The 26,738-nt window shown below is 40.7% G+C and overlaps 1 protein-coding gene across 3 annotated transcripts in view; it reads left to right on the plus strand.

Moving 5' to 3' along the window:
- Positions 1-26,738, plus strand: part of MACROD2 (mono-ADP ribosylhydrolase 2) — a 1,236,456-nt gene that overhangs the window by 736,133 nt on the left and 473,585 nt on the right. For all 3 annotated transcript variants that reach the window (XM_073003448.2, XM_073003446.2, XM_073003438.2), the window contains exon 7: positions 2,818-2,848. In XM_073003448.2, coding sequence (XP_072859549.1) covers positions 2,818-2,848 — 31 coding nt within the window. The remainder of the gene's footprint in view (positions 1-2,817; positions 2,849-26,738) is intronic.

Genomic DNA, 26,738 nt, shown 5'->3' on the forward strand with positions numbered 1-26,738 from the left:
AAGGTACGGCTGGGGATGGGCGTGTGCTTGATTTTTGGCTTCAGAAGAGGCAAAAAAAGGGGGAATTAGATTTTTTAGCTCAGTTACAGTTTATAATTAATTGCATGTAACTGTGCATGTTCGCGTGTTTATATGATTGCATTTCTTTTGTCACAGTCCCAGCAAAATTTCTCTACCCATTGCTGTTTCTCTGGGAGGAAAGCTAATAGTGTTTAAATATAGCCACCTCCACCACCCAGATCCCCCCACCCATCGTCTCCTTCGGTCCTTTGTCCATCCCTAATTTTTGCACCTTCTGAAGCCTAACGGCAAGAACTGCTACCAGTACCAGCAAGCAGAACTGAGTGCTCACCAAGGTTTTCCTGCTGCTAACTTTCCCTGTGGGGTTTCAGGGGCTATGTCTCTGTCTCTCTCATTTTGTTTTTCCTGGCTGTGCAGAAATGGTTGTTTTATTGTCATTTTTTAATTTTATTTTAAATGGCAGAAAGATGGGATTTAAAAAAACACATACATAGCATGTACATACATACATATGCTCTCTTTAGTGGGTGGTTTGCTTTTATTGTGTGAAAGCAGGTGTATTGAAATGGGAGTTAATAGTTTGTGCTTAATTTAAAGACTGTCAGTGGAATGATTTCCAGGGATAGCTACGTTAGCCTATTACAGCATAAACAGCAAGTCTTACGGAATCCTAAAGATTAACGAGTTTTATTTGGTTTGAGTTTTTTCAACTATAGCCAACTTCCTCAGATCTAAAGAAATGAGCTCCAGTTCATAAAAACATATCAAATAAAACTTGTTAGGATTTAAAGTATCAGAAGACTCCCTGTTGTTGCTTTTCAGTGAAAGCAATTCAACACCTCTTTGAAAATACTATGTAATATTTATCTTAAATGTAATTTCTGGCCATACCTATTGCCCGTCCTCCAAAGTAACTGTGAACCATTTTTCTCCATTTCCTGCCATGACAGCCGTTTACATTTTTGCAAATTGCTGCCATATTGTCCCTTAATTTGTTTTTCCAGCACAGGAACGCTGTGTTCCTTCAGCTTTCTCCCCTGTGCCATGTTTTCTTAGTATTTTTAACCATTATTATTGTTCTTTGTTTGTTCAATATTGTTCTGAAAATGTAGCCCTTTCATGGAAGCCCAAATGCCCCAAATAAGATTTTCCAAATAGAATATTACTTATATTTACATATGTAATGCCTCTGTGCCGCAGACATGAGACAGGCCTCCTATTGAACATGCTCACTTAATTCTCACTTTTGGATGATAGGACACTTTTTCTGAAGACTTTTTGCACTTCTATAAGCCAAGGGGGTTTCCTGTGCTTCTTGATATCCCCCTCTTGCACATTGACACTACCATTTTGATGACATGAGGTTCTGCATTCAAATATTGCATTTGTTATGATTATATAGTATAGTGACTACAGTATGTTATACAGTTTCGGTGAGACTTTATCCCTTTTAATCTTAATTTTGAAGCAATTTTGTGATGATCCCATGGTTTGCCATCTGGAGTTTTGTAATGCTTGTTAAATTGGCGTGTTTTAGAATGGATTTCTGCTTTTGTATCTTTATTACTTCAATTTTGTCTGTGTATTTATGCTATTTTCTTGGAAGCCGCCCAATGTAGTGACTTGTCCGCTAGGTGGGTGGTGTATGTTTAAATGAAGGAGTGAATGAATGTAGCTACTGCTCCTAGAATGATGGCAAAGTGCTGAGATTTTAAGAGCAGCTCAAGAAGATAATGTTAATTAAGATGAGATACCTCATGTGTCTCAGAATAGGGCACAGCGTGAGGCAGTTGCAAGGGAGAGGAGGTACCTCTTCCCCAAATTTTAGAGATGGTCCTTCCTCTGAGGTCTCAAGCCATCATTGCCAAGTTATACAAAGGTGTAACTCAGTTTAAAAAAAGAGAGAACAAAAGGCACATGTTGTAGAATAAGAGTCAGAATGGCAACCGGAAGCAAAGCAACACAAGTTGTTCCTCTAGACCTTATTTCCCATCTGCAAAGGTCTGGGCTGGAGCCGATGTGGCCAGTGATGTTAAGGATGAGGTCACTGCTTGTGACAACATTTCCCTTTTAATGTGTTCCTTGACTTCATGAAGTCTTAAATTCTAAAGAGGCTTCCTTCAGCCTATTCTATTCCCCAAGTGTGTATTAAGTAAAATAGGAAGGAAAACAATTTCTTAGGAGAAAGAAGGGCAGAATACAAATGTGACAGGTCTCTAATTTTTTGTCTTGTTTATAAGAGTTTCCTGGAAAGAACAGTTTAGAGTCAAGATATTTATCCCCTGTATCCATATTATCTACTAAATGGATTATCCTATCAAAGAAAGAGACTGGTTTGTTATTTGTTCTTAACAAATCTGTACTGGCTTCGGGTGATCAACCTAGTTTCCTCTAGATACTTCTGCATCGATTGCTTTGTAATTGCTGTAATAGGTTCTTGCTTATTAAAGTCAATTTCATTGATAAAAACCAACCCAGACCCCCCACCCACTCCTTCCTGCAATCAGCAAAAGGCAATATGTTTATCTTTCTCTCGGGTACTGTGGGATCATATCCATCCTCCACGAGTTATTGGAGAAAATTGTTAATGACTTCCTGATTCCTTGAACAATTTCTCTCCAGTACTCAAGGGTGGATTGTATCATGACGTGCTGACTTAAATATACAGATGTTGCTATACTAAAAAAAAGTGTGTGATTTCCTTATGCCAAATGATTTTATATAACAAGTGGCTCTAGAGTGGAAAGGGGAAAAACAAATGTAATCTACAACTTGTTTTTTTTTTATATCTTTCAGGCATTCCCCTGTATTTCAACAGGAATTTATGGTATGTAAAATGTATTATAAAGTTTCAGTTCAAGCTATTTTTCTTCATGGGAAATACTTAATTTCAGTTTGAACAAGTTTGTGTACACTCTGCATTGCTTTCCAGTGCATATTGTCCTCATAGATACTCCAGGTTTTTGTGTGTATCTCATATTGCTAAGTTCGCTGTATAATTCCAGTTTTGAGGTCTGTTGTACATTACAGGCCGTGGACCCCCTCAAAGGGCTCACAAACAATTGTTTCTTACCAGAAGTCAGGCAGCTTAGCTTTCCACGAAATGCTCGTTCCAATAAATTTCAGCTGAATGAGTGCTCCCAAAGTGTGAGGAAAGTTTAAGTTACAAGATTTATTTATTTAAAATATTTTACCCCATCTTTCTACTTAAAAAGGACTCAAGGTGGCTTACATCATTAAAATACAATTTTAACTACATGTGAAACAGTGGTTAAACTGCAATACTGCATCCAAAACTCTGCTCAAAACTTAGGTTCAATTCCAGGTGACTGGCTTGAGGTTTATTCAGCCTTCCAAAGTTGGTAAAATGATTACCCAGCTTATGGGGGTGGGTGGTGGCGGCAATGTGTAACCTGCATAACTGAATTGTAAACCACCCAGAGAGTGTTTTAAGTTCTGTGGGGCAGTATATAAGCAGCATACTTCTTTCTTCTTTCTTAAAGAGCCCAAACAGTATGTATGGTATACACATCCTAAAAAGGATCAAACAAACACCACACTAAAGGTAAACAAAAGCAACACCAAAGACACATTCAGAGCAGTAAGGCACAGCAGTCCATTAAAAAACCCCATGCAGGCAGCCAATAACTCAGGGAAAGCTTGCCAGCTTCCATCTGCTTGCGGAAGGACAGCAAAGATGGGCCCAGCCTGAGCTCTTGTAGGAGGGAGTTCCAAAGTCTGGGAGTAGCAGCAGAGCAGGCGCTTTCCCATGTCCTCAGCAAATGTACCTGTGAGGGTGGTGAGATTAAGAGAAAGGACTCCTCTGATGATCTTAATATTTGGGTAGCTCAAAGAAGGAGACACAGTCTTTGAGATAGCTAAACCCAAGCTGTTTAGGGCTTTATAGGTTAGAACCAGCACTTTGAATTGTGCCTAGAAATGGATTGGCAGCCAGTGGAGATGCTGTAACAGGGGGTTGTGTGATCCCTGTGACCAGCCCCAGTTAGCTATCTGGCTGCCATGTTTTGGACCTGCTTGAGTTCCCAAACACTTTCCAGAGGCAGCCCCATGTAGAGTGTGTTGCAGTAATCTAGTCAAGATGTAACTAAGGCCTGTGTCACCATGACCAGAGCAGACCTCTCCAGGGACGGGCGCAGCTGGCGCACTAGTTTTAATTGTGCAAAGGCACTTATAGTGACCACCAAAACCTGGGCATCCAGGTTCAGAGACAAATCCAGGAATACCCCCAAGCTGTGCACCTGTGTTTTCAGATGAAGTGTCATCTCATCCAGCACATTATCTGCCTTTCGAATGAGCAGGAGCACCTTTGTCTTGTCTGGATTAAGTGTCAGTTTATGCACCGTCATCTAGTCCATTACTGACACCAGACAGAGATTTAGTGCCGAAACAGCTTCCTTGGATCTACATGGCAAAGAGAGATAGAGTTTGGTGTCATCCACATACTGGTGGCACAGAACCCCCAAAACTCTGGACAAATGAGATGGCAATGATTCCTGTGTACATAAAGCATTTGTGGAAGCAGTGCTACAGCAAGAATGGGATGGGACATTGTGGGCTGCTGTGGACCAGAGTTCGGTGATGGAGCACATACTTTGCATAGATCAGATCCCAGGCTTAATTCTTTGCAATTTTGGCTAGAATAATATCAAGCATACAGGAGAGGTCTTTTAAGGAGCCGTTGCCCATAAAAGTGAACAGTATGGTCAGATAGTCTTTAAAGGCATATATGTTTATACTGGGATTTTTAGTAGAATACTAAGAGAACTGACAGGAGCTGATCTCCGTCAACAAAGCAGACTCTGTGTGTATCACCACAATCAGTACCAACCTTTCAGAACTACTGAACAATAATAGTACAGGTGAAGTACCAAGTGCTCTAAGGATATGCACATATTCACTCTCTTATGCTTGGAGGGAGTTTTAATATTGAACTACTTGTGAATAGAAGCATTTCTTCATTAAACTCAAAAGGAACCATCTTTCATTCATAGCCTCTAACCTGGACTACTTTCCTGTCTATTTCTGCTCACCATAATTACTTTCCTCGTGTACATTTCTAATTTGCCAATATCAGTGGTCCAAATCTACTAATTTAGTTCCCGATATTTTTTCTGCAGAGACAGTTGTTTTTTTCAATTATTGTCATCCATAGCAATATCTTCGATATGACTATCTTCTATTAATCCTCAAATTTTAAAACTGGTCCATTTTTGTCATTATTGTAAGAAAGGAGACTAGTTGATAATACATGGAATTTAATGTGAAATGAAATGCAAATGTGATTTCAGTTCATCTTTATGAGAACCAGTTTAAGCAAAAGATAAACAGTAGACCTGAAAGCTGTTTTCTATACAGATATGGTTAAAATGCAGAAATATTTTCTTGTACATAAAAAGAACCATTTAAGGTGGCTGATCTGAAGTAGCTACAAGTGGACAAGCGGATGATGGCGCACCCTCTAGTTAGGAAAAGCCTGATGTTCCTCAAGATGGTGCTAGATCAGGGGTTTCAAACATGCGGCCCGGGGGCCATTTGCGGCCCCCACCTTGCCTGTCCCCCCTTGAAGTGCCCATACATCCTCTGCTGTCAAGAGTTTAAAAAAAGCTTCGCCTCACTCGCCAGCTCTCTCCCAAGACAGCACCTCTTTCACCCTCCGTCCAGAACTGCAGCCTGCCAGCCGGCCTGCTTGCCTGCCGGCTGGCAGGCTGCAGTTTGGGATGGAGGGTGCAAGAGGCACTATCTTGGGGGAGAGCCAGCGAGCGAGGCATACTGCCAGCCCTTTCCCCCAAGCGCCCAAGCTGCCGCCGAGCAATGCCTGAGAGCGGAGCTTGCTCCCAGCCTGTCCTTGAAGAGCACCTCCAACAGCGCTGCCAACAGCAGCTGCCGCCACCACTGCCTCTTCCAGGGAAGCGGCTCTCTGGCTCTCTTTCTCTCTCGGCACCCCCAGCAGCAGCCCGGACAGCACCCGCCTCAGCACCCGGTGGTGCTTCCTCCTCCTCCTCTTCATCCTGCTTCAGCCACCTCAGCTCTGGAGGCTGCCTGGGCTCGCCTCACAAAGTTTGCTCCCCTGTCATGGTGGGGGTAGCTACTGCTGCTGAGTGTGCCTGTTTTGAGGGGGCCCTCAGTGGAAGGTTGCCGGACCTCCATGTGTGTGTGAACGCACACAAACCTGTGGGGGGCCCCACCCCATTCTGTTCAATTTTGCAGGTACCGATGGGGGCTTTTCTCCTTTGGCAAGGCGATTCTGTGAGGATTTTTTTAAAAAATTGTGTCGTGCCCTCCTCCCCACCCCACCAGTTAGGCAGTCACTAGCGCTTCCTCCCTTCTCCGCTTCTTCGTCCTGCTGCTGCTGCTGGTGGTGGTAGTGAAGAAGGAGCCAGAGGGGTGTGTGGCTGGTGATGAGGGCTCCCACGCCCCTCCTCCTCCTCCTCCTCCTCCTCCTCGGAGCCCCACCCAGGCTAAGGAAACTCCTGGGCAGCTTCCTTGGGCTCTTACTCCACTTGGCGGAAAAATCTGATGTGGCCCAGACTCACCCAGACTCTGCCTCCAGCGGCCCCCAGGTAAATTGAGTTTGAGACCTCTGTGCTGGATGGATATGGGTGGCAGGAGTTATAACAACTCAGCAGAAGCTTTCTAGACAAACCTAAAGCAGGCAGTTCCTCACAAATAGGGTTATTAGAAAAGTTGTTATTGAAGATAAAACAATCTAAATGGGGGAGAACACTTTCATACTTGTCGAATAGTCTTTTATTGAGGATGGAAATAGTGACTCCTCAGTGAAACAATCCACCAAGATAGCAATTTGAAATTTGGAGAAGTGATTTCTAAGGAGTGATAAATTTCTACACATAGACAGTTCCAGCTTATTTATCATCCCATGCTGCTTGTGATTTGGTATTTTCTACTGTTTGGTAACATTAAGCATTTCTGTTCCCAGAGATTTAGCAAAGCCATGACTGGGCAAATTATGCCATTTATCAACAGATGCCATAGATACTGTATTTAGTTGCTTGCTTTGTAGATACACCAGTCCAAAAGGATTACTATTCTGGACACTTCTCTGATCTTGGTCAGTATTTGTATCCCCGAACCCTTGTAGTTTAGGGCACACTCTCTGCACATACATAATGGCTCTAATGGAAATCGGTACATTGCCAACAATGTGAGAAGACGTAAGGCTTCTACATTTATTTCAGTCCTCTTGGTGTCTGTGCTAACATGCCATAATTTTAAATAAATGTTCACTAAGCCTGATTCAAGGTGACAGCTTCATGACTTTTTCCCAAAGAAAAATCCAAACTCTATCAGTTACATTTTGACTCCTATCTTTACATTTTGGCTCCAAGTGCATTTACCTGTCAACTTATTTAAAACGAGTCAGACAAAAAGAAAAGGAGCATTTAAAAGGAGCCACATCTTAGATTGGAGGAGAGGTGCATTTCCTATTGCCACATCAGATAACTTTGTGCAATGTGTTTGATTCCTGAGTTTCTGTGAATCAGCTTTGCAAGCCAGTCGCATGAGGACATTTTCACTAGACAAGAGAGCTATTATCTTATGCTAGGTTTCCACATTTTCCATTGAAAACTATCCCATGCAAAAAGCAGTTTGAGCATTTGTGTCTACCATTCCTAAAGTGTGAATCGTGTTGCAATATAATAATAATAATAATAATAATAATAATAATAATAATAATAATAATAATAATAATAATAATAATAATAATAATAATAATAATAATAATAATACCCTCCATGGGCACAGGCCTTGTTGAGGTGGAGGCGCTTGCATGCTTCAGTGAGGTTGAGAGCTATGCTGAAGGGTCTCCCAAGCCAGACGGGTCTCAACTGAGAAACCAGACCAATTGTGTCCACCAACCATCAATTATGATGAGAGAAAATAAACAGAAATCCATACCAAATCAGTCATCGCCCAAGTCAACAAGGACTGTGTCAGATGCTATAGTCCTTGGGCATCTAGTGACAAATGGGCTACAGGGCTCAGCAGACCCCATTGAGGAACCAGGACAAGCTGCTGCAAAGCTGCTGGAACAATGTAAACGCAAAACTTGAACTCACGTAAAAAATATAGCAATTATAAAATGTTATTACAAGGCAAACTCAACAGCCAGTGGTTTTCAAAAAAGAATGATGGAAATTTGAAAAAGAAAACACCCAAGTAGTGACATAACTGGACAATGGTTAACAGACCAAAGAAGGTTTACCATCCAGAGTAAAGTGTTTTCAGAACTGGAATTGCAATAACTAGAAAAGGTGGCAAAATCAACACAAGACAATGACCATAGCATGGAAGACAAATGGAGGGTAGAGGTAGATATAGAGATTAGGCACCCTTCAGTCTCGAGAGACTATGGTAATGTGCTCTGAATAGAGGTCTTGGAACAACGTCTAGTGTGGCTGAGGAGGCCAATTCGAGAGTGACAATCCCTTCCACACTGAAGACAAATACAATCTGTCCCCTGTCCAGCTCCCTGATTTTGCTGGTTTCAGAACTGCCTCTTTGCCTCGGCCTGCTAAACAAGTGTCTCATCAAATTGGGAGAGGCCATGATGCACTGCCTGCCTCCAGGCTGAACGCTCAGATGTCAAGGTTTCTCATCTGTTGAGGTCCATTCCTAAGGCCTTCAGATCCTGCTTGCAGATATCCTTGTATCGCAGCTGTGGTCTCCCTTGGGTGATTTCCATGCACTTTTGGAATCTGACCATCAGCCATTATTATGACATGCCCAAGCCAAGTTAGATGTTGTTGTTTCAGTAATGTATACATACTAAAAATTCCAGTTCGTTCTAGGACTACTCTATTTGGAACTTTGTCCTGCCAGGTGATACCAAAAATGCACCAGAGACAGCACATATGGAACGTGTTCAGCTTCCTCTCCTGCTATGCACAAAGGGTACAGAACTCACTGCAGTACAGGAGTGTGCTTAGGCTACAGGCTTTATAGACCTCGATCTTGGTATATGCCGTCAGCTTCTTATTAAGCCATACTCTTTTTGTGAGTCTAGAAAACACGGTAGCTGCTTTGCCAATGTGTTTATCCAACTTGACATCTAGGGAGAGGGTGTCAGAGATCGTTGAGCCAAGCAAGACACAATATAGAACAACCCAGAAATCATGAGTTGACAGAACAGCAAACATCACTGAGGGGAAAAATAGTAACCAATGTTAGCCAGAACACCGAAAGACAAAGGCTTCCCAATTTGCACCAATTACAAGGTAAACCAGTAAAAGATCTACTGAATGATGCAAATGCTGTCATCAGAACAATCCAAACCAACACACTAAAGACCAGCTCATGTATAGTACAGCTACCATAATAACCATGGAACTTGGTTACAAGCTGCAAAAACCGCAGAAAATTTGTGGCACCCCAAAATGGAAAATTTGTCTGGAAAGAAAAAGTTTAAAAAAAAGTGTGCAGACAATAGCAACTTAAAACACTTGAAATATTCAAAACTTAAAAATGAAAAAGTAAAATCCAGACTATGCAAAATATATGATCCAAAAACGAAAATAATTGTTGAAAATGTGGAAGAATTAAAACAGCAGGTAATAGCTACAGCAAAGAAAACTGAAAAATACAATAGACACTTGAAACAATATAGAGAAAACACACAATTTTGAAATAACCAACAATTATTCTATATGTCACTAGGAGAATATGCAGAGCAAAAGAAATTAGCAGAGCAAAAGAAATTAGCCCCATGTAAAGATGATGGTCTAAATTTTTGGAAAGAAATATGGGAAAGCCCAACCGGACATAACAAAAGCTCCTCGTGGAATAAAGACATTCGTAAAGAAACGCAAGAAAAACAAATGGATGATATTGTAATAAGAATTGAAATGATCAAGAGGTAAGTAAAGACTGAAAAATTGGAGTGCACCTGGTCCAGATGAGCTACATGGATTTTTGTTAAAGCATCTGTGACGTTTACCCTCGTGGCCCCTGCCTGCTTCACCACACAAGGAGCTCACGCTATGCCTTCTGACCACTTGAGACGTTTCTTTGTTTCCTTGCTGCCACCAGTGGATTTTCTTTTATCCACAATACCAAGAACTGTAGACAAACACTTGTCTGATTACTGACAACAAAAGTTATTTATTTATTAAGGTGTATTAAAGTTGTTCAGGATCACATATGTTCTTTTATTTAATGCTTACAATCAAATCCTTCACGTGTCAGATAATTTTCTACATAAACAATCACCACCTAATATATTTATTGATCTTGACCAGCTTATTATTTATATTTTATCTCAATCTCTCTGACTATCTCTCTGTCTCTCTGCAGTTTCTCTCTACCGCTCTCAACAACCATCAACTACTCTCTCCTTTCTCTCTCTTGCCAAGCCTCCTATCTCTCTGGTGACTCCGCCCCTCCACTCCTCTCATAGGTTCATGTAAATGAGACCCTGAATGTAATCGACAGGAGTGAAGTGGGGTGACCGCCACGGCATCTAACAAGTCTCCATCAACGTATACCAGTGCAATTTTACCACTTACTTCAAAATTATATAACTGAAGACTGAATGACAACAGGTTGCACATTTCTGATAATAAAAGATCATCAAAAGGGCAATGGACCCAGTAATTATCAACCAATTACATGCCTTCCAACAATGTTCAAGCTTCTCACAGGAGTACTTGCAAGATCAATATATAATTACTTACCTGAAAACTCCCTATACCCAACTGAACAGAAAGGGAACTTTAACAAGTCAAGAGGCACAAAAGATTTACCTACTCCACAGATCTGGAGCTGCTTATTGATAAAATGATCCTGAAGAATGCAAAAAGACGAAAAACAAAGCTTAATGGCCTGGATAGACTATAAAAAGGCATTTGACTCATTGCCACACAGCTGAATTAACATCTGCCTAAAATGTTTGGGATTAGTAAAAACATTGAGAAGTTCCTCAAGAAAAATATGGAAAACTGGAAAACTGTCTTAATGCCCATTTTTGGTGAAGAAATTGGGCGAGTTAGCATCAAAAGAGGAATATTTCAGGGGGATTCTTTGTCACCACTGCTGTTTAACATCTCACTGATGTCAAAATTTTAAATAAAACTGGACTGGGCTACCGTATTTCAGAACAAGGAGGAAAAATCAATATTATCTGTTATACATATATGACCTAAAATTATATGCAGAAAGTTCCACGGAGATAGAATCACTGCTAAACACAGTACAAATATTTAGTGAAGATATCCAAATGAAATTTGGAATTGACAAATGTGCAGCTCTGTCTATAGACTGTGGCGAGATCCAAAAACTAGATGGAATAGAGTTTAAAATGGCAATATTATAAAATCACTCTCAAGTGATGAAAATTATAAATACCTTGGAATACTAGAAACAGGTAACACAGTGGACCCTTGACTTACAGACGGCTTGACTTACAGACTTTTTGGGTTACAGACTTCTCTGGCCGCAAAATTTAGGTTTGACTTGCAGACTGAGATTTGACTTACAGACCAGAAAAAAACCAAAATGGAACAAAAACGGCCTGTTAAGGGATTAATCGGTTTTCAATGCACTGTAGTTCAATGGAGACTTGACTTACAGACTTTTTGACTTGAGAACCGCCTTCCAATACGGATTAAGTTCTCAAGTCAAGACCCCACTGCATTGTGCACACAAAAGTTAAAGAACTGACAGAAAGGGAATATACCAAAAGTCTGCAGAAAAGTCTTAAAATCAAAATTAAATGTTGGAAATACAATCAAAGCCATAAACACATGGGAAGCTATTAGGGCTCGTATATTCTTGGAAGTACATAGAGTTGTTCTTGTCATTGTACATTTTGTTAAAAAAAACAAACAAACCAACAACAACAATCCCAAAGCATTAGAAATCCTTTTCTTTCTCCATATTGTCTCCAAGCACTCTTTTTTCCCATACAAAGGGAAAAAGCTGGGTGAGGATAAAATAGCTACCTACATAATTATTGTCTGAAATGAAAAGTTTTATTTTATTTTATTTTATTCTATTTGCTGTAGGTCTGAATAGGTAGGTCGGAGAAATACAACATATTGCCTCTATCATTATTAAAATTAAATGACAGATGAGAAATTTCTGGATAGAAAACAACCTTCTTGATTTTCTATGCCCTTTTTCTGAATTTCATATTCAGAAAGTAGTATGAATGCCAAACTACTGGAATATTTGATGGAAGGGTCATTGCACCAAGATGAGAATACTGTACAGATTTACCTACTCCACAGACCTGGAGCATCCTTGATCTCGTACGATTGTGGAAGTTAAGCAGGACTGAAAGTGGTTAGTACCTGGGCGGAAGACAACTAGGGAGTACCAGGGATCTCCAGGAAGAGTTATGGAGGAATCCCGGAGAGGTGCTGTCATTCACTGTTGACATTAGTGAGCAAAATGCACATGTCTTTGAATGCCAATGGGTGCTTCAAGGTGCTTCCTAACTGTTCTCCTCAACCTCTGCCTTTTTACATTACTGCTAATACGGTTCAGCAGTTCTCTTGGATTCAAGATACTTTATATGTCTTTGCATTAATTCTTTACATTTGGTTGATTAAATAAAATCTATCTGGCCAGTTTTGTGACATAAATATAAAGTTGTTTAAAACATAAACTAGCCAAAGAAAGTGCTCCGTTTCTGATTAGCAGCTCTGCTGGAAGTGTAACTGCCAGCTCACTGAATATGTAGCTGCCAGACAGATTCAGATTTCAGTGGCTTTTCATTGTGGCTGTTAGAGAAGGATGAGGTATTTGAAACACAACTGAGAAATAGTCTAAGATCAGAAGCAAAACACATACAGCAAAAACCAAACCAAAACCAACCAATCAACCAATCAGAAAGAAACATAAAACCCCAGATCTTAGATACATTCTTCTGAGCCAATGTAAGGGTGTAGAAAAATTATCTTTCTGTCTCCTTTTCTCGTCCTATTCCTAACACATGTCTTCTGCCAGACCATAACTCCAAAAGCCACACCTCCTTTCTTTTCCTTAGCATTTAAAATGCTACTGGTGGGTTCCCCTCTCCTCTTCCTCCTCTGTTTCTGCTTCCTCCAGGACAGTCATGTGCCAGAGGACACAAGTCGCAATTCTGTTGATGATCCTGGCTCAGTAGACCTTTTCCATCATTTTTAGTGCCTGTCCACAGAACATGGCACATACAAATATCACAGGGAAGAGGAGTCAGAAATACCAGCTTTCACTTTATTCCTGCACCATGTGTGCAGCAGAACTTGAGAATGGATCCAAGGCATTTACAAATTGTGGACACATGGTCTTCCTGCCTGCGCAACTGGAATATGTGTGGAGAGACTCCAGTGACAGAATTTATGTTATGTGTAGGGTCTGTTCACCAGTTCAGGAATGAAGCTAGTGGATATGACCCTAACCCTTCCTCTTGTGAGTTCATGTACATCCTTTGCATCTGCTGTTGTGTCCCTGAGTAAGAAAACACCCATATGAGTCCCTATTTAAATTGGCCTTTGAAATGGCTTGACATTTGGATTAGTTAATATATTGTCTGACTTTGACGTTCTCAGCAAATAAAGTAGCCATTGCTTAGAAACTGTTAGAATATCCAGAGTATTTCCGCTATCTAATTAACTAGTCAGTGTAAGAATTTGTCACATTCATTATTTAACAGAGATCTTATTTTAACTAGCCTGCTGTCCGTGTTCTAAACGGTTCTCTCACTCCATTTCTCTCTGGAATACTTTACACATGCTTAGAAATTATTATCAGGGTGTCCATTGATTAACTCTCAACCATCTAAAATTAGTATTAGCAGGATTTATTTAGCTGACACACTGACTCAAGAAGGAGGTCTAAATGCATTCAGCTGAATACACTTGAAGAGGTCTCTCTTCTCAGTCTAGCTTTATTCTATTACAAAATACACATATGTTGTAAATTTGTATTTGTCTGCCCAACAAATAGATCTCTTTTTTCAGCACCATTTGTGTTTGAATTTCAAATTCTTATTATGAATAAATGCTTTCCCTATCATACCACATTGTTTCTCCAGACCAATCTAGAAAGATGAAAGATGGTTCATCTGCAGGCTGTATGGAGAAAATCTGACTGCGTCACACCCCAGCTTCATTTCGGACATAAGGTGCATTGGAAAGTCAACCCAGCAGGTTGCTGAATCTTGCAGTGTATTGTTTTGCTGCTGAATACCTGAAATGGAGAGGGCCAGAAAAGGATGTTTTCTGTGCTCTAATAATAATAACCATGTGTTGTCAAGTCAGTTATGATTGATGATGGTCCTTTCCAGGGTTTTCTAGGTAGAGAATAAAGAGAAGCAGTTTACCATTCCCTTCTTCTGCAGCTGCCCTGGGACTATGCAGCTTATCCAAGACCACACGGGCTGACTCTTCTCCCAGGAGGAACAGTGGGGCATCAGAACTCCACACCTCCAGCTCTGCAGCCAGATACTTAAGCCACTAAGCTATCTCTGCCCTATCATTCTTCCTTGTGGAATCTGAATAAAGACGTTTGGTCTCTTAAAAAAAATACATATTTATTTATTTATTATTTATTTATTTTTATTTATTTATTTAACTTCTATGCCGCCCACTCTACCCAAAGGTCTCTGGGCAGCTTACAACAATTAAAATACATATGAGTGTAATCTTCAGCCCTAATTACTACTATGGGCCTTTTCGTTTAGTTTTTGGAGAGGAAGCCAAAAATACACTGTACGCTGCAATTCCCAGAAGCATTCACAGCCAGCTGTGCTCACTGGGGTTTCTGGGAGTTGCAGTCCAAGAACATCTGGACAACCCAAGGTTGGGAGCCACTGCAATATATCGTTAGGCTCCTCCCAAATGTTACATGAATTTGAGATGATTACAGTAGACAGAACTTTCCGTAGCTAGATAATTCATGTTGTTGTTTAGTCGTTAAGTTGTGTCCAACTCTTCGTAATCCAATGGGCCAGAGCACGGCAGGCCCTCCTGTCTTCCACTGCCTCACGGATTTGGGTCAAATTCATGTTGGTAGCTTTGGTGACACTGTCCAACCATTTCCTCCTCTGTCATCTCCTCTTGCCTTCACACTTTTCCAACATCAGGGTCTTTTCCAGGGAGTCTTCTCTTTTCATGGGATGGCCAAAGTATTGCAGCCTCAGCTTCAGGATCTGTCCTTCCAGTGAGCACTCAGGTTTGATTTCCTTCACAATGGACAGGTTTGTTCTCTTTGCAGTCCAGGGGACTCACAAGAGTCTTCTCCAGCACCACAGTTCAAAAGCATCAATTCTTCGGTGGTCAGCCTTCTTTATGGGCCAGCTCTCACTTCCATATATCACTACTTGAAAAACCATAGCTTTGACTATGTGGACCTTTGTCGGCAAGGTCTCTGCTTTTTAAGATGCTGTCTAGGTTTGTCATTGCTTTCCTCCCAAGAATCAGACATTTTTTTAATTCCGTGGGTCCTCTCACCATCTGTCATTCTGGCCCCTGTCCTCTGAAGATGCCGGCCACAGAGACTGGCAAAACGTCAAGAAGAACAGCCTTCAGAAAACAGCCAAAGAATCCGAAAATCCCACAACAACCATCAGAAGGCATTTTTGTTTCCCACTCAGAAATGTAAAGAATTTGCACTTCTTTTCCTGCATTGTATTTTGTTCTTTTGCTATCAGTAAGCTAGATAACAGAGCTGCTTTATCACTGGGAAGGACAGGTATAGCTAAAGCAAGGGAAGAATGAGGCTTTGCATCATGCTCTCTGATGAATGGGATGTACTGTTTCCAAGCCAGGAACCAGATCTGGATGGTGCATTCTGGTCACTACTTCATCCTCCATTCCACAGATCGTGCCTGCGCTAATGACAGGGCATTTCAGCCATGGAACTGGATTTTGACTTTATCTCTTCAGCACTTGTTTAATGTACTGTGTGCTATTGACTACCATGAACTTTTTCACCTTTCCTTTGTCTGGAGATGTGACATCCAAGAAAGCGAATGTATCAACAGCAAATGAAATTCGGTGACAAGAATGAAATGTGGCTTTTACCACATTCAAGTGGATTAATTTTTAGAGACAGTATTGACAGAGAAGTGACAGCTGGGACTTTTAGATGGGAGGCCCACATTCAAGACCACTTTTCCCTGTGGCATGGAAACAGAAAGCTTCACAAGTTTTGTTGTGATCGGGAAGGGAGTAAAAGCAGCATTGTGCTAATTAAACATGCCTAGTAAATTATAAATCGGAGTAGAAATTGTATTTAAGAAATCAAAATGGGTGTGTTTAGTTTTTTTGTTTTTTGTTTTTTGAAAATAAAATGTAATGAAGAACATTTTGTTCTTCCAGATGATGTGGTCTAGTGCTCTCTTCCTTTTAGATATTTTTTAAAAAGTAATGTGCATTGCCTGCCTGTTTTCATTGCTGTCACAATTCAAATGGCCCCATAACTATTTTAGCACTGTATTGTTCATTATGGCCGTAAGGACACAGAGTGGAGGGAGGGGGCAGACTCACAGAAGTAGAAGATGTTAAGAAAATTGTGAGGGTGACCAAATTCAGTGGGATGCTACTGGGATGTGAGCCTTAGCCTGCTTGGCAAGCATCCAATATGTACGTGGAGGACGCACAACAGAAAGGGTTTAACACAGATGTGAGAAATTAATAGATTAGGCTCTGGATGATGCTTGAAGTTTGTGCTTTATCAGCTGTGAACAGAGTTGTATTGGAACGGAAGTACTCACATTTTTTTAACAAACACTTAACACGTTCCAGATGGAATAACAGTATTGCTTTTGTAAATTTAAGAAAGATAAATGCTATTTCTCGGTTTCTCCAGAATTATTTTTCAATTTCATTAATAAGAAAACTAAAGTATTCATTCATTCATTCATTCATTCATTCATTCATTCATTCATTCATTCATTCATTTATTTATTTATTTATTTAGTAACCCACCTATCTGGACCAATGGATCACTCTTACTTGTGTTGATTAGAAACAAAGGAGATCTGTGTGCACTTAGAGGCTTCTGCTTAAAATAGAAGTGTAGCTTCCTATGCCTCTGCGGTGCATGTATTAAACTTGCCTTAAGCTTGTTCAGGAGGATATTCTCAGAAATAAATTCCCTTATGCATTTGCTCTAGAATTCAAGTTTTTAAGGCAAAGAGTTTGTGCAGTTTAACTAGCTGGCAAAAATAAACATGGATCAATTATTTTTATACTTTTGTAGCAAGATGGGCTGTATAAGTCAATTATCCACTGAAGTTGTGGGGGTGGGTGGGTGGGGGGAGGGAGGAATTTAGAAAGAGAGAGAAGGGGGTCACTCTCTTCACCTTTTTGGCTTCCTTTTAAGAAAACACATCAGGGACTGAGGTTTTGCTCAGTAACATCAGTTTATTTCTAAGTTGTCACTGTTGCAGAAAGGCATTGGTTTAAGGGGTTTCCACGAGCAGAGTGAACTGTAATTGGCAATCCAGTTCTTCATTTCCTTGGTACAATCAACCCTGACAAATTAATCACAATCAAGTGTTGGCTGCAGTAAGGGGCAAGCTATGCAGCGCGGAAGAAAAATGAGGACTCTGGCTCTCCTGACAGCCTAATCTTTCAGTTCACCCCATTATAGTGAACAAGGGGACTTTGGTGGGCCTGTCACTAGTCCCACCCATAAAGAAACGGTCCATTCCAGGCCTAAAGTTTAGCCAAGGTGATAAAGAGTACTGAGTGGTAGTTCTCTATCTTATTAAACAGCCCATGGGGGCGAAGGATCCAATGTACTGTATTGTTCCTCTGATGAGGAAACATCACAGGAGAGTGGCCTTACAAGATAAAGGAAGATAGTGCATAACCTAAATGAATTTGTGAGGAGTGATTTCACTCTGGGTCTCCTGTGAATCAGAAAGAACTTCTTGGTTGAAGGGAGAAATGCTATTAACTCTGGTAACAAACCAAGGTTCTAGTTAAGGCAGCACTTTATCAAGCTTAGCTTTTGACCAGGGAATTAATAATCCCCGAGCAAATCTTTCACTTCTTTGAAACAGGATATTGGGGAATGCACGGGAAACATTTGAAATGGGAAGTTGGAAGGGGGGGAACAACCTCCCGCCGCATGTTAGTCAAAAAGCTGAGGAAAGAAAGTGGTATAACTAAAAATTGATTTAACTTTTTTTTTAAAAAAAAGTTGAATGAAAAATCCTGACACCCAACAGTGCCCAAAGTTTAGAGGAAAAAATGGAATCACTGGATTCCTGCTTTGAGCAGAAGGTTGGACTCTATGACCTTATAGGCCTCTTCCAACCCCATTATTCTATAATTCTGTGATTCTACATTTATCTTTCATTTATCTTCACCTGCAGAGATGGGTGAAGGTGTATATCATTGTTAGGCATCTGTATCTTTGTATAAAGTGTGCCAAGAGGACCTGCCCGGCAGCTAGGGCCAAATAACTGCAGGTAGGCAGTCCTTTCACAGTCTTAGCGTATCTAAATTCAAACCAGTGGCAGGATATTTGAATGCTCCTTTGAATCAGAGTTCCCAGAACATGAAAAAAAGGCATTAATAAATTACTTGACATAGTATGGGAAGAAGTTAAAATATCACAAAAATTATTGTCACGTAGAACAAAAACAACTTAAATGTCCACCACCACATTCATCATTAGTGCCACAGGAAGAAGTGTTGCAACCTATTCATCTCCTTTGCGTGCTATATTTCTTTATGTATCCATCAATAGTTATGCCGCTATCTTTGAGCATGTGATTCCTTGTCTACGTTCTGAAGTGTTGCAGTGTCACATAGCTTCCTCTGAATGTTTGAACAAGGTTTCACCAGGTTTCAGGTGATCTTTATGTACCAAATATTAGGAACCGGTGTGACCTTAAATATATTGACCAGAATCCTATTACAGTACGTATACATGCTGACATACGGTATAAATGACAATGGAAAATAGTTGCTGGTTGATGCTTGTATTCCTGACCATGCACCAAGTCAAGCAACTAGTGTGTGACAAGTAATACTTGCATTCACTTCTTCTAATTATATTATGTGACATCAAGTTGGAACTGACTTATAGTAACCCCAATGGGGGTTTCAAGGTAAGTGATATATTTAAGGAGTGGTTTTAGCAGTTCCACACACCCCAGTAAATTTCCATGGCTGATCAGAGATTCGAAACCAGACTTCCTAACCCCATCACTCTATTCTCTACATCACACTGGGTATTTGTTGACTACTTAATTGGCAATTTGCTGTTGTGATTTGTGACATTCATTACATGCTGGGAGACATAGGCAATAAGATTCCAACCACTGTTTTTATTTTGTATTTTTGAGGGCAGATTGCATCTCCCGAATAGTACTTTATTTACCTGTCTGTCTCTATGTCACTTAAGGTATATTTGTCTGTTATGTATCATCAAAGTGACTTATCTGACTTATAGCAACCTTAGTGAGGTTTTCAAGATAGGGGAGATGTTTGAGGAATCAGTTTACCATTGCTGTGCCTCACTGAATTTCCATGACCAAATGGAGATTTGAACCCAGGTCTCTTGAGTCCCAAAACCAACACCCTGTCCTCTGCAATACATTGTCTCCCACAGTGTAATGCAGCTAAGCTTATCTGCGGTGTGCTATTCCTATCAATCTGTTCCTGATCCTTAAAATATATTTAGTGCTTGCATGTTTTCACCACTCTGGCTAAACAGTAGCTGGGGGAGCAAGTAGCAACATTGCTTGGAAAATGTGCTGCCAGGGAAGGCATTAATCCTTGTTCCGCCACTGAAGTGGTCTTGACCCAACCTGCACTGCTTTTAAGCTTTGAAAACCCCGCACTGAACTCCCACCGTCTAGCTCGACCCGGGCCAAAGCTTCCAGTTTCCTAGCAGCAAATAAAACCCACTCCAGATTTCTAGATTAGTTCAAATTAATTATTTTAGAGCTGACCACTTTCTTTTGCTGTGAGGGCATGCCTGCGTATATACAGTGCATATCAATGCAAATCGAGTCTATCAGAGTAATTGTCCAATATAAGACATAAGCTTAGCCAGTGGATTATAACAGCTCTCCATTTGATGCACTTTAATATCTTCAAAACATTAATCATTTTCTTATGCCTTTTAATTACCATGAAGTAGTTATACTTATGTCCATAATGGGTACTAAACATTATACCACTGAGCTTTTAAAATCATGCTTTTTATGGTAAGCCATAAATATAATATAGGAGCCCATTATACGTTCCTCGGCCATTTTAATGTGCTGCCATTGTCAGGGCAAATAAAGCACAACAAGATTTTTTTTCCAACTCTATTGTTATTAAGTCAGATTTTTCTGAGTTATTTCTGCCTCTTTGGCAGATAGCCAAAGTAGCAGGTTGGTTGCCATATTTTAATTTTTCTTAATTAAAGCAATATTTTCCCCCATCAGTCCAGAATACATGTTAGGAACACAAAATAATACAGATTTTCGATTATCAGTTAACCAGTTTAGGTGGTTTCTTTAGCAGTCACCGCATACTTCTGTCTCCTGTGCATTAGTCAGTTACTCCTGTTTCCTGTATGTCAGAGGCTTCTCCTTTGCCCTTAATGGTACATGCAGGCCATGTTGCTATAGTGTGGGCATGGACTGCCAGGTCTGTGGTCCTCTGAGAAAAGATGTGAAGATTCACACAATGCTCTATATCTGGGTTCTAGTCCCAACTAGAGTAAGACCCACTAAATCAATGGTGTTTATGGAAATTGTTGACTTACCATTCAGCGACTGATTCTGTGAGTCTTCTGTGGTAAGGACAAGCAATTGGACTTGGCCCACTTTATATGTCTCACTAGCCACAAAATGGCTACCAGAGCCAAATGTGGTTCCTAGGACACAGTTCAGCCACCCTGGTATACCTGCCAAGAAGGTTGAAGATGGCAGATGGGGCAAAGTCTAAGCCAGGCCTCATGTCTCTCCTCAAGAGCACTAGCACACACTTGGGCTGCAATGGCAGCCTTAGGCCACTAAATTTCCTTAGTGTGGCAATGCCTCCTGCATTGGGGTGGTGGCCTGCCTTTCTTGTTCTCTATTCAAAAACAGTCAGTTTGTAGAAGACGTGAGCTCTGAAGAGTCTTTCTTCCTAAACAAAGTTGTCAGCAATAATGTAGGCAATGAGAGTGGATATTGACAGTACTTCCCTGTCAGCCTGAATAACATTCACCGAACCAGTTATGCTGTGGCCTGGTTAATGGGTGATCATTCTCACTGTGAAACTGCAATATAAACAGTTAAACCCTAACAATCCTCTGGGTTCTGAGTTAGGTACATATGTGAAGGGCTTTATTGGCTGGCCAACTTTTAGACCATCATCATTTTAAGGTCATTTTTCAAAGTTGAAGCTATCTGAGATGAAATATATTTCACTTCACACAAGACATAGTCTATGAACTACTTCAGAGTAGGCCATGATAATCTCCCAATCTCATTTTGGTGACATAATTTCAAATTTTGTGTAGATAATTCTAGGCCCTTGTATTGTAACCCTGTCCTAGGACATACCAACCATGGTTTAGTCATATCTCTGTGGATGCTGATGTATAAAAACTAGATGTGGAGACAAATAAAAAAAATGAATCATGATGTTTGTTAAAAATTGCTGATTCGTTAAATATTCGTCCCTTCGTATCCATGAGTTCCAGAGACCCCGATGAATATGAAGAGACTAATATTTGTCCATTTTTATTCGTCCCCCATATGAAGAGTCCTCTATGACCTTCACATTCTGCCTATGGGCCCAGTAACCAGTTTATTGGCAGCTGATAGGCAGCCAGCCAGCCCCACAGCCTATCCTCTGCCCCTTTCCCATCCCTACCTTAGCCACTGCCACCGCCTGGCACCGCCATCATCCATTGACACCTGCTGCCGCCGCCATCCATTACTGCCCGCTGTGGTGGCCTCCACAGCCACGGCCTGCTGTAAGGGACATGGGCTGCTCTTTGCAAAGAAGGCAGCTGCGGCTTCTTTTAGGGCAGGGAAGCTGCAGCCACCATCTTTGCAAAGTGCAGCCCAGATGAGAATCCAGGCTGCCCTTTGCAAAGATGATGGCTACAGCTTCACTTAGGCAGGGAAGCTGCAGCTGCCATATTTGTTAAGTGCAGTCTGGATTCTGCCTCAAGGCTTTTATGGTGCTCTACAGTCTGCACGACATGCAGAGATAAAGCAATGAATGTAATTGTTAGGAGTAGACACACTGAATCAGTGGGGCTTTGCTAAATCAACAGTTATATAAATCCCACTTATTTATTGGGTGTCCTCTAGTTAGAACTCTCAAATGGATTTAGTCCAAAGATTCTTGAAGTTATCTGTCAATAGTTAACACTATGGCCTGAATCCAAGTACTGTTCTCAATGGGAGGAGACCAATTGAATTGATGGGATTTTATATAAGTCTTTATTTACCATTCAGCAGTGTTTTCAATGGGTCTCCTGTAGCTGGTACTAGGAATTAGTGATAAGCCTCACTTGTGCCTAAACAATAGGCTGTGTAGGCACAAAAGTAATCAGCCTCCTATCTCTGACAGGTTATGGTGTAGTTTTACTGAAATTATGGTAATCAGTAAACACCTTCCAAGTTTGCGTGTATGAACATTTGTAAACTTTATGTAGCTCTCTGTCCACTTTGGTCCTCTTTCTTGATGACTCATCTCCTGTCCTTCCTTTCTCACTGTCCTTGGTGATGCAAAAGTAACCAGCCTAGAAGCCTACATTGGGCTGTTTTCCAATACTTGTTGGGAAATATGATTCATTATCCAGAATCCTATTGTATTCACAAACTGTTTGCATAACTTGCTGCAGTTAAGTGTGGCTAATTAATAAGGTGCTGAGGTGCATCTCAGTCATGTGGCTGATTGTCCACCTGACTGCAGAATAGAAATGTGCCCTGGCCTCTCATCAATTAGGCACATTCATCCAAATCTTCATTGAATCCCAGTGGAATACTAGCCATTGTACTCTTAGAACTCTCATGTTTTGTTTTTAAAATAATGTTTTACTTCCTTTTGGCCCCCTCATTCTTTTCATGTTACTATATTCACACTCATTCAGTCATCCTGCAGTGTGCCTTCTCCAGTTCCAGAATATGTTTAAATGATACGATAAGCACTGAACATGGGGGTTGTCTGGTATCAATATTATCGTTTTAGTATAATCTATCATGATACCTTTCACTGTTTCAGTTGTGCAACCTGTCCTTGTGTTCGCCTTTATTTTAACATTCAAGATTTAATGATCAGAATAATCAAATTCTGCACAACAAAAATGCCCCCACTCGTTCATTTTTTTCTTGCTAGCCTACAATAACATTTTGGAATGTCTTTATTGCTTGAGTGCAAAAAGTGGAAAAACATACTACATCTTCCAGTAACAATCTATTGTGTGTTGCTGCAATTGTCCATATTCTGAGTTTTCTCTCTCTCCAGTTCTCTTACACTTTTTGCCTTGTTCTTATATTCTGTTCTTCTTAATCTGCTTTGCGCATCAGACTGAGGCTGCCTCTTTTCTCTGTGGGCTCCGTCTTTGGGAAACGCTGTTCTTGTTTTATCTGTTTAGGTTGCAGTCCTATACCAACTTGCTGGTGGCACCTCCTACTGAAGTTAGCGGGGCTTGCCTTTGAGGAGACATGCTTAAAATGTCAGTGTTTTATGATGTCAGGAAAAATATATATGATGGAAACTATTCAAAGATGTGTGTTTGATTAATGTTAGCTCAGTAGACTGTGCTCTGTGCCTCATCAAGTAAACTTAAGTACAACTATACTCATCCTTAGTGCTTGCCAGGTGTAACGTTTCTGTGGGGACAGAAGATGGATCCAGTGGCCATATCTCTTACATTCAACCATGTCTTTCCATCTGTAAGTGAATGTTTCCTAATATATCCTAATATATATACTTTCCTAATACATCCAGGGACTATTAGTATTTTATGAATTTTGACCTTGTTGATAGTAAATGACCCCAATTTTATGGAATCAGCAGCACCGAGAACTCCTATCTTAGGCTCAGTCCTAACTAGCCAAGAGAGCTGAGGGCTGGCTGCGTTGACTCAAAAGCCCTCCCATCTTAAGGACAATGAAAATCACTTAGGATTACCTTGACACTGGCCTAGATTTGTGTTGGTGTACAGACTAAAGCTGGGCCGAGAGGCGTCTGGATCTAGCATAACTTGACTCTTCCCCAACTTCTCCCTTTCTCTGTGCTTTGTTCCTCCTTCTGCTGGCTGTTCTCAGGCAGCACAGCAGTTGTGCCAACAGAACCAGTTGTGCTGGCAGATCTGATGTCAGCCAGCATAGTGGGTTTGTACTGGTGCAAGGGGTGTCTGCCCATTCCAGACCCACTACTGCTGGTTTATCATAGAATTTGGATTGCACCTTTATTCTGGTTTTGATGTGCAGTGTGAATATAACTTCTTTTAAGGTAGCAGCTGATTAATACTGGATGTTTGCGTTGTCATATGTGGGCTAAACGTTCAGTTCTCTGTTGAGAAATAGTGGTTGTCATGCCCTACTGTGCACATCTACTCTATTAAATAAGAACTGTCCAGGAAATACATTTAGGAGTGCAGCCTTAAGGTATTATATACTTCAATCTAGAAAACCTAGTGTTGGAGGAACAGCACCAACATCTACCCCTTTCTTGCCATTTCAATATATTGCAAGACAGTTTAAGTTAAGGGTATTTCTTTTTATTTATTTTTTTACTTTAAACCTTAAGTAGGGAAGCCTGATTTTTGAACACTGCTTATTGTATTGTATGATAAGTAACAGGTGATGTAAATTGTAGGCATACACACTAGATGACTAGTTGAACTATGGTATGGGATTTTTTCCCTTTTCCTTCCTCCCTCCCTCCCTCCTTCCTTCCTTCCTTCCTTCCTTCCTTCCTTCCTTCCTTCCTTCCTTCCTTCCTTCCTTCCTTCCTTCCTTCCTTCCTTCCTTCCTTTGGTTTTTCTCACATAGTTTACTTGCAAAATATTGATCCCTTTATTTTTTATCAAAATACATTTCTGTAGTTGTTCAATGCTTTCTTCTTCTGTCATGTTCTAAAGGCAACTGTGAAATGACATGTTAGAGAATTTGTAAAGAATGGTGATTTTATTATTCCTCAGGAGTGTTCTTTGTCATAAATTGAATGGTTTCACCCAGAAGCCAGATGGCCTGTTGATTTTGAGAGTTGTTCCTCCCAGGCCTTAGGAATTTTCATTACCCACCAAGCAGAAAAGCATTTGCAACTGCATTTATTATGAGGCTGAAAAACTGGCAGGCTTACATTTTGACAGTATTTTTTTGAGCACGGGCTGCAAATGCTATTTAAATGTCTGTGAAAAGAGTTGCTATCAAGATTAAACTGAATTTGAACTTGTGGGATCAGAAGTGCCATTAACAACTTGCTTGATTTTCTTTTTGACTGAAGTATGTGAGAATCAGAGTGCATACATTGTAAATGAAATGCAAATGATCAGAAAAATGTTGTTGGACAATTTACAATTTCTCTAAATTGAGAGAGAGAGAGAGAGAGAGAGAGAGAGAGAGAGAGAGAGAGAGAGAGAGAGAGAGAGAGAGAGAGGGCACGCCTCACACACATTTTGTTGCTATAATGACCCATGATGTACTTGTGGCTTTGAGTTCGTTTATACTGTATTTGAAAAGTTCTGTCATATTTTCCCTCAGACATCTTTTGTCAAAGCTAAATATGCCCAGTTCCCTCAGGCTTCCTCATAAAACGGTTTCTGGTCCCCCACTTGTCCTCATTGCCCTCCTCAGAGTTCGTTTGTCTGCTGCTTTCTTAAAGTGCAGTATCCAGAACTGGACAAGATATTCAAGATGGGACCTAACCTGAGCTGAATAGAGGAGAACTAGTACTTCACAGGATTTGGAGACTATTCTTCTTTTAATACTGCGGGCTAAACCGCAGAAGCCTGTGCTGCAGGGTCAGAAGACCAGCAGTCGTAAGATCGAATCTACGCAACGGAGTGAGCTCCCGTCGCTTGTCCCAGCCCCCGCCAACCTAGCGGTTCGAAAGCATGCAAATGCGAGTAGATAAATAGGGACCACCTCGGTGGGAAGGTAACAGCGTTCCGTGTCTAAGTCGCACTGGCCATGTGACCATGGAAGATTGTCTTCGGACAAACGCTGGCTCTATGGCTTGGAAACGGGGATGAGCACCGCCCCCTAGAGTCAAACACGACTGGACAAAAATTGTCAAGGGGAACCTTTACCTTTACCTTTAATATAGCATTTGCTTCTTTTCCAGTCACATCATACTGTCATACCTGGAAGCAAGAGTATTCAGAAAATGTATTTGGGGTTGCAACTTTAGTAATAGAAAATAGAGGAAATTGCATGGGCTGTAGCTATTCAATGCATGAAACTATCTCACATGTATTTTTAAAAAAGGAATTTATGTAGCAGTGGTAGAAAGTGGCCTAATGTAAAATAAAATGTAGTATTTTTTGAATAACTAAGATACATTGAAAAAAGATTCCTATTAGGTTTTGTGTGCCCGTGCCTCTCCTTCCCCATCTCCTTCTCCCTCTTCTCTCTCCAGAATATGTATGACAGCTAGCAGTTCCATGCAACCCCTTCCCTAATTTTAGCACTGCCTCAGGGAGATTGGGAGAAAATCAGACTCTGCATAATGTGCACAAACAGAAAATCAATACTGCATTTGTCGACAGAATAAACTTAACCAGGTTAA

Source organism: Pogona vitticeps, chromosome 1, assembly GCF_051106095.1.
Source record: "Pogona vitticeps strain Pit_001003342236 chromosome 1, PviZW2.1, whole genome shotgun sequence".
Classification (NCBI taxonomy): domain Eukaryota; kingdom Metazoa; phylum Chordata; class Lepidosauria; order Squamata; family Agamidae; genus Pogona; species Pogona vitticeps.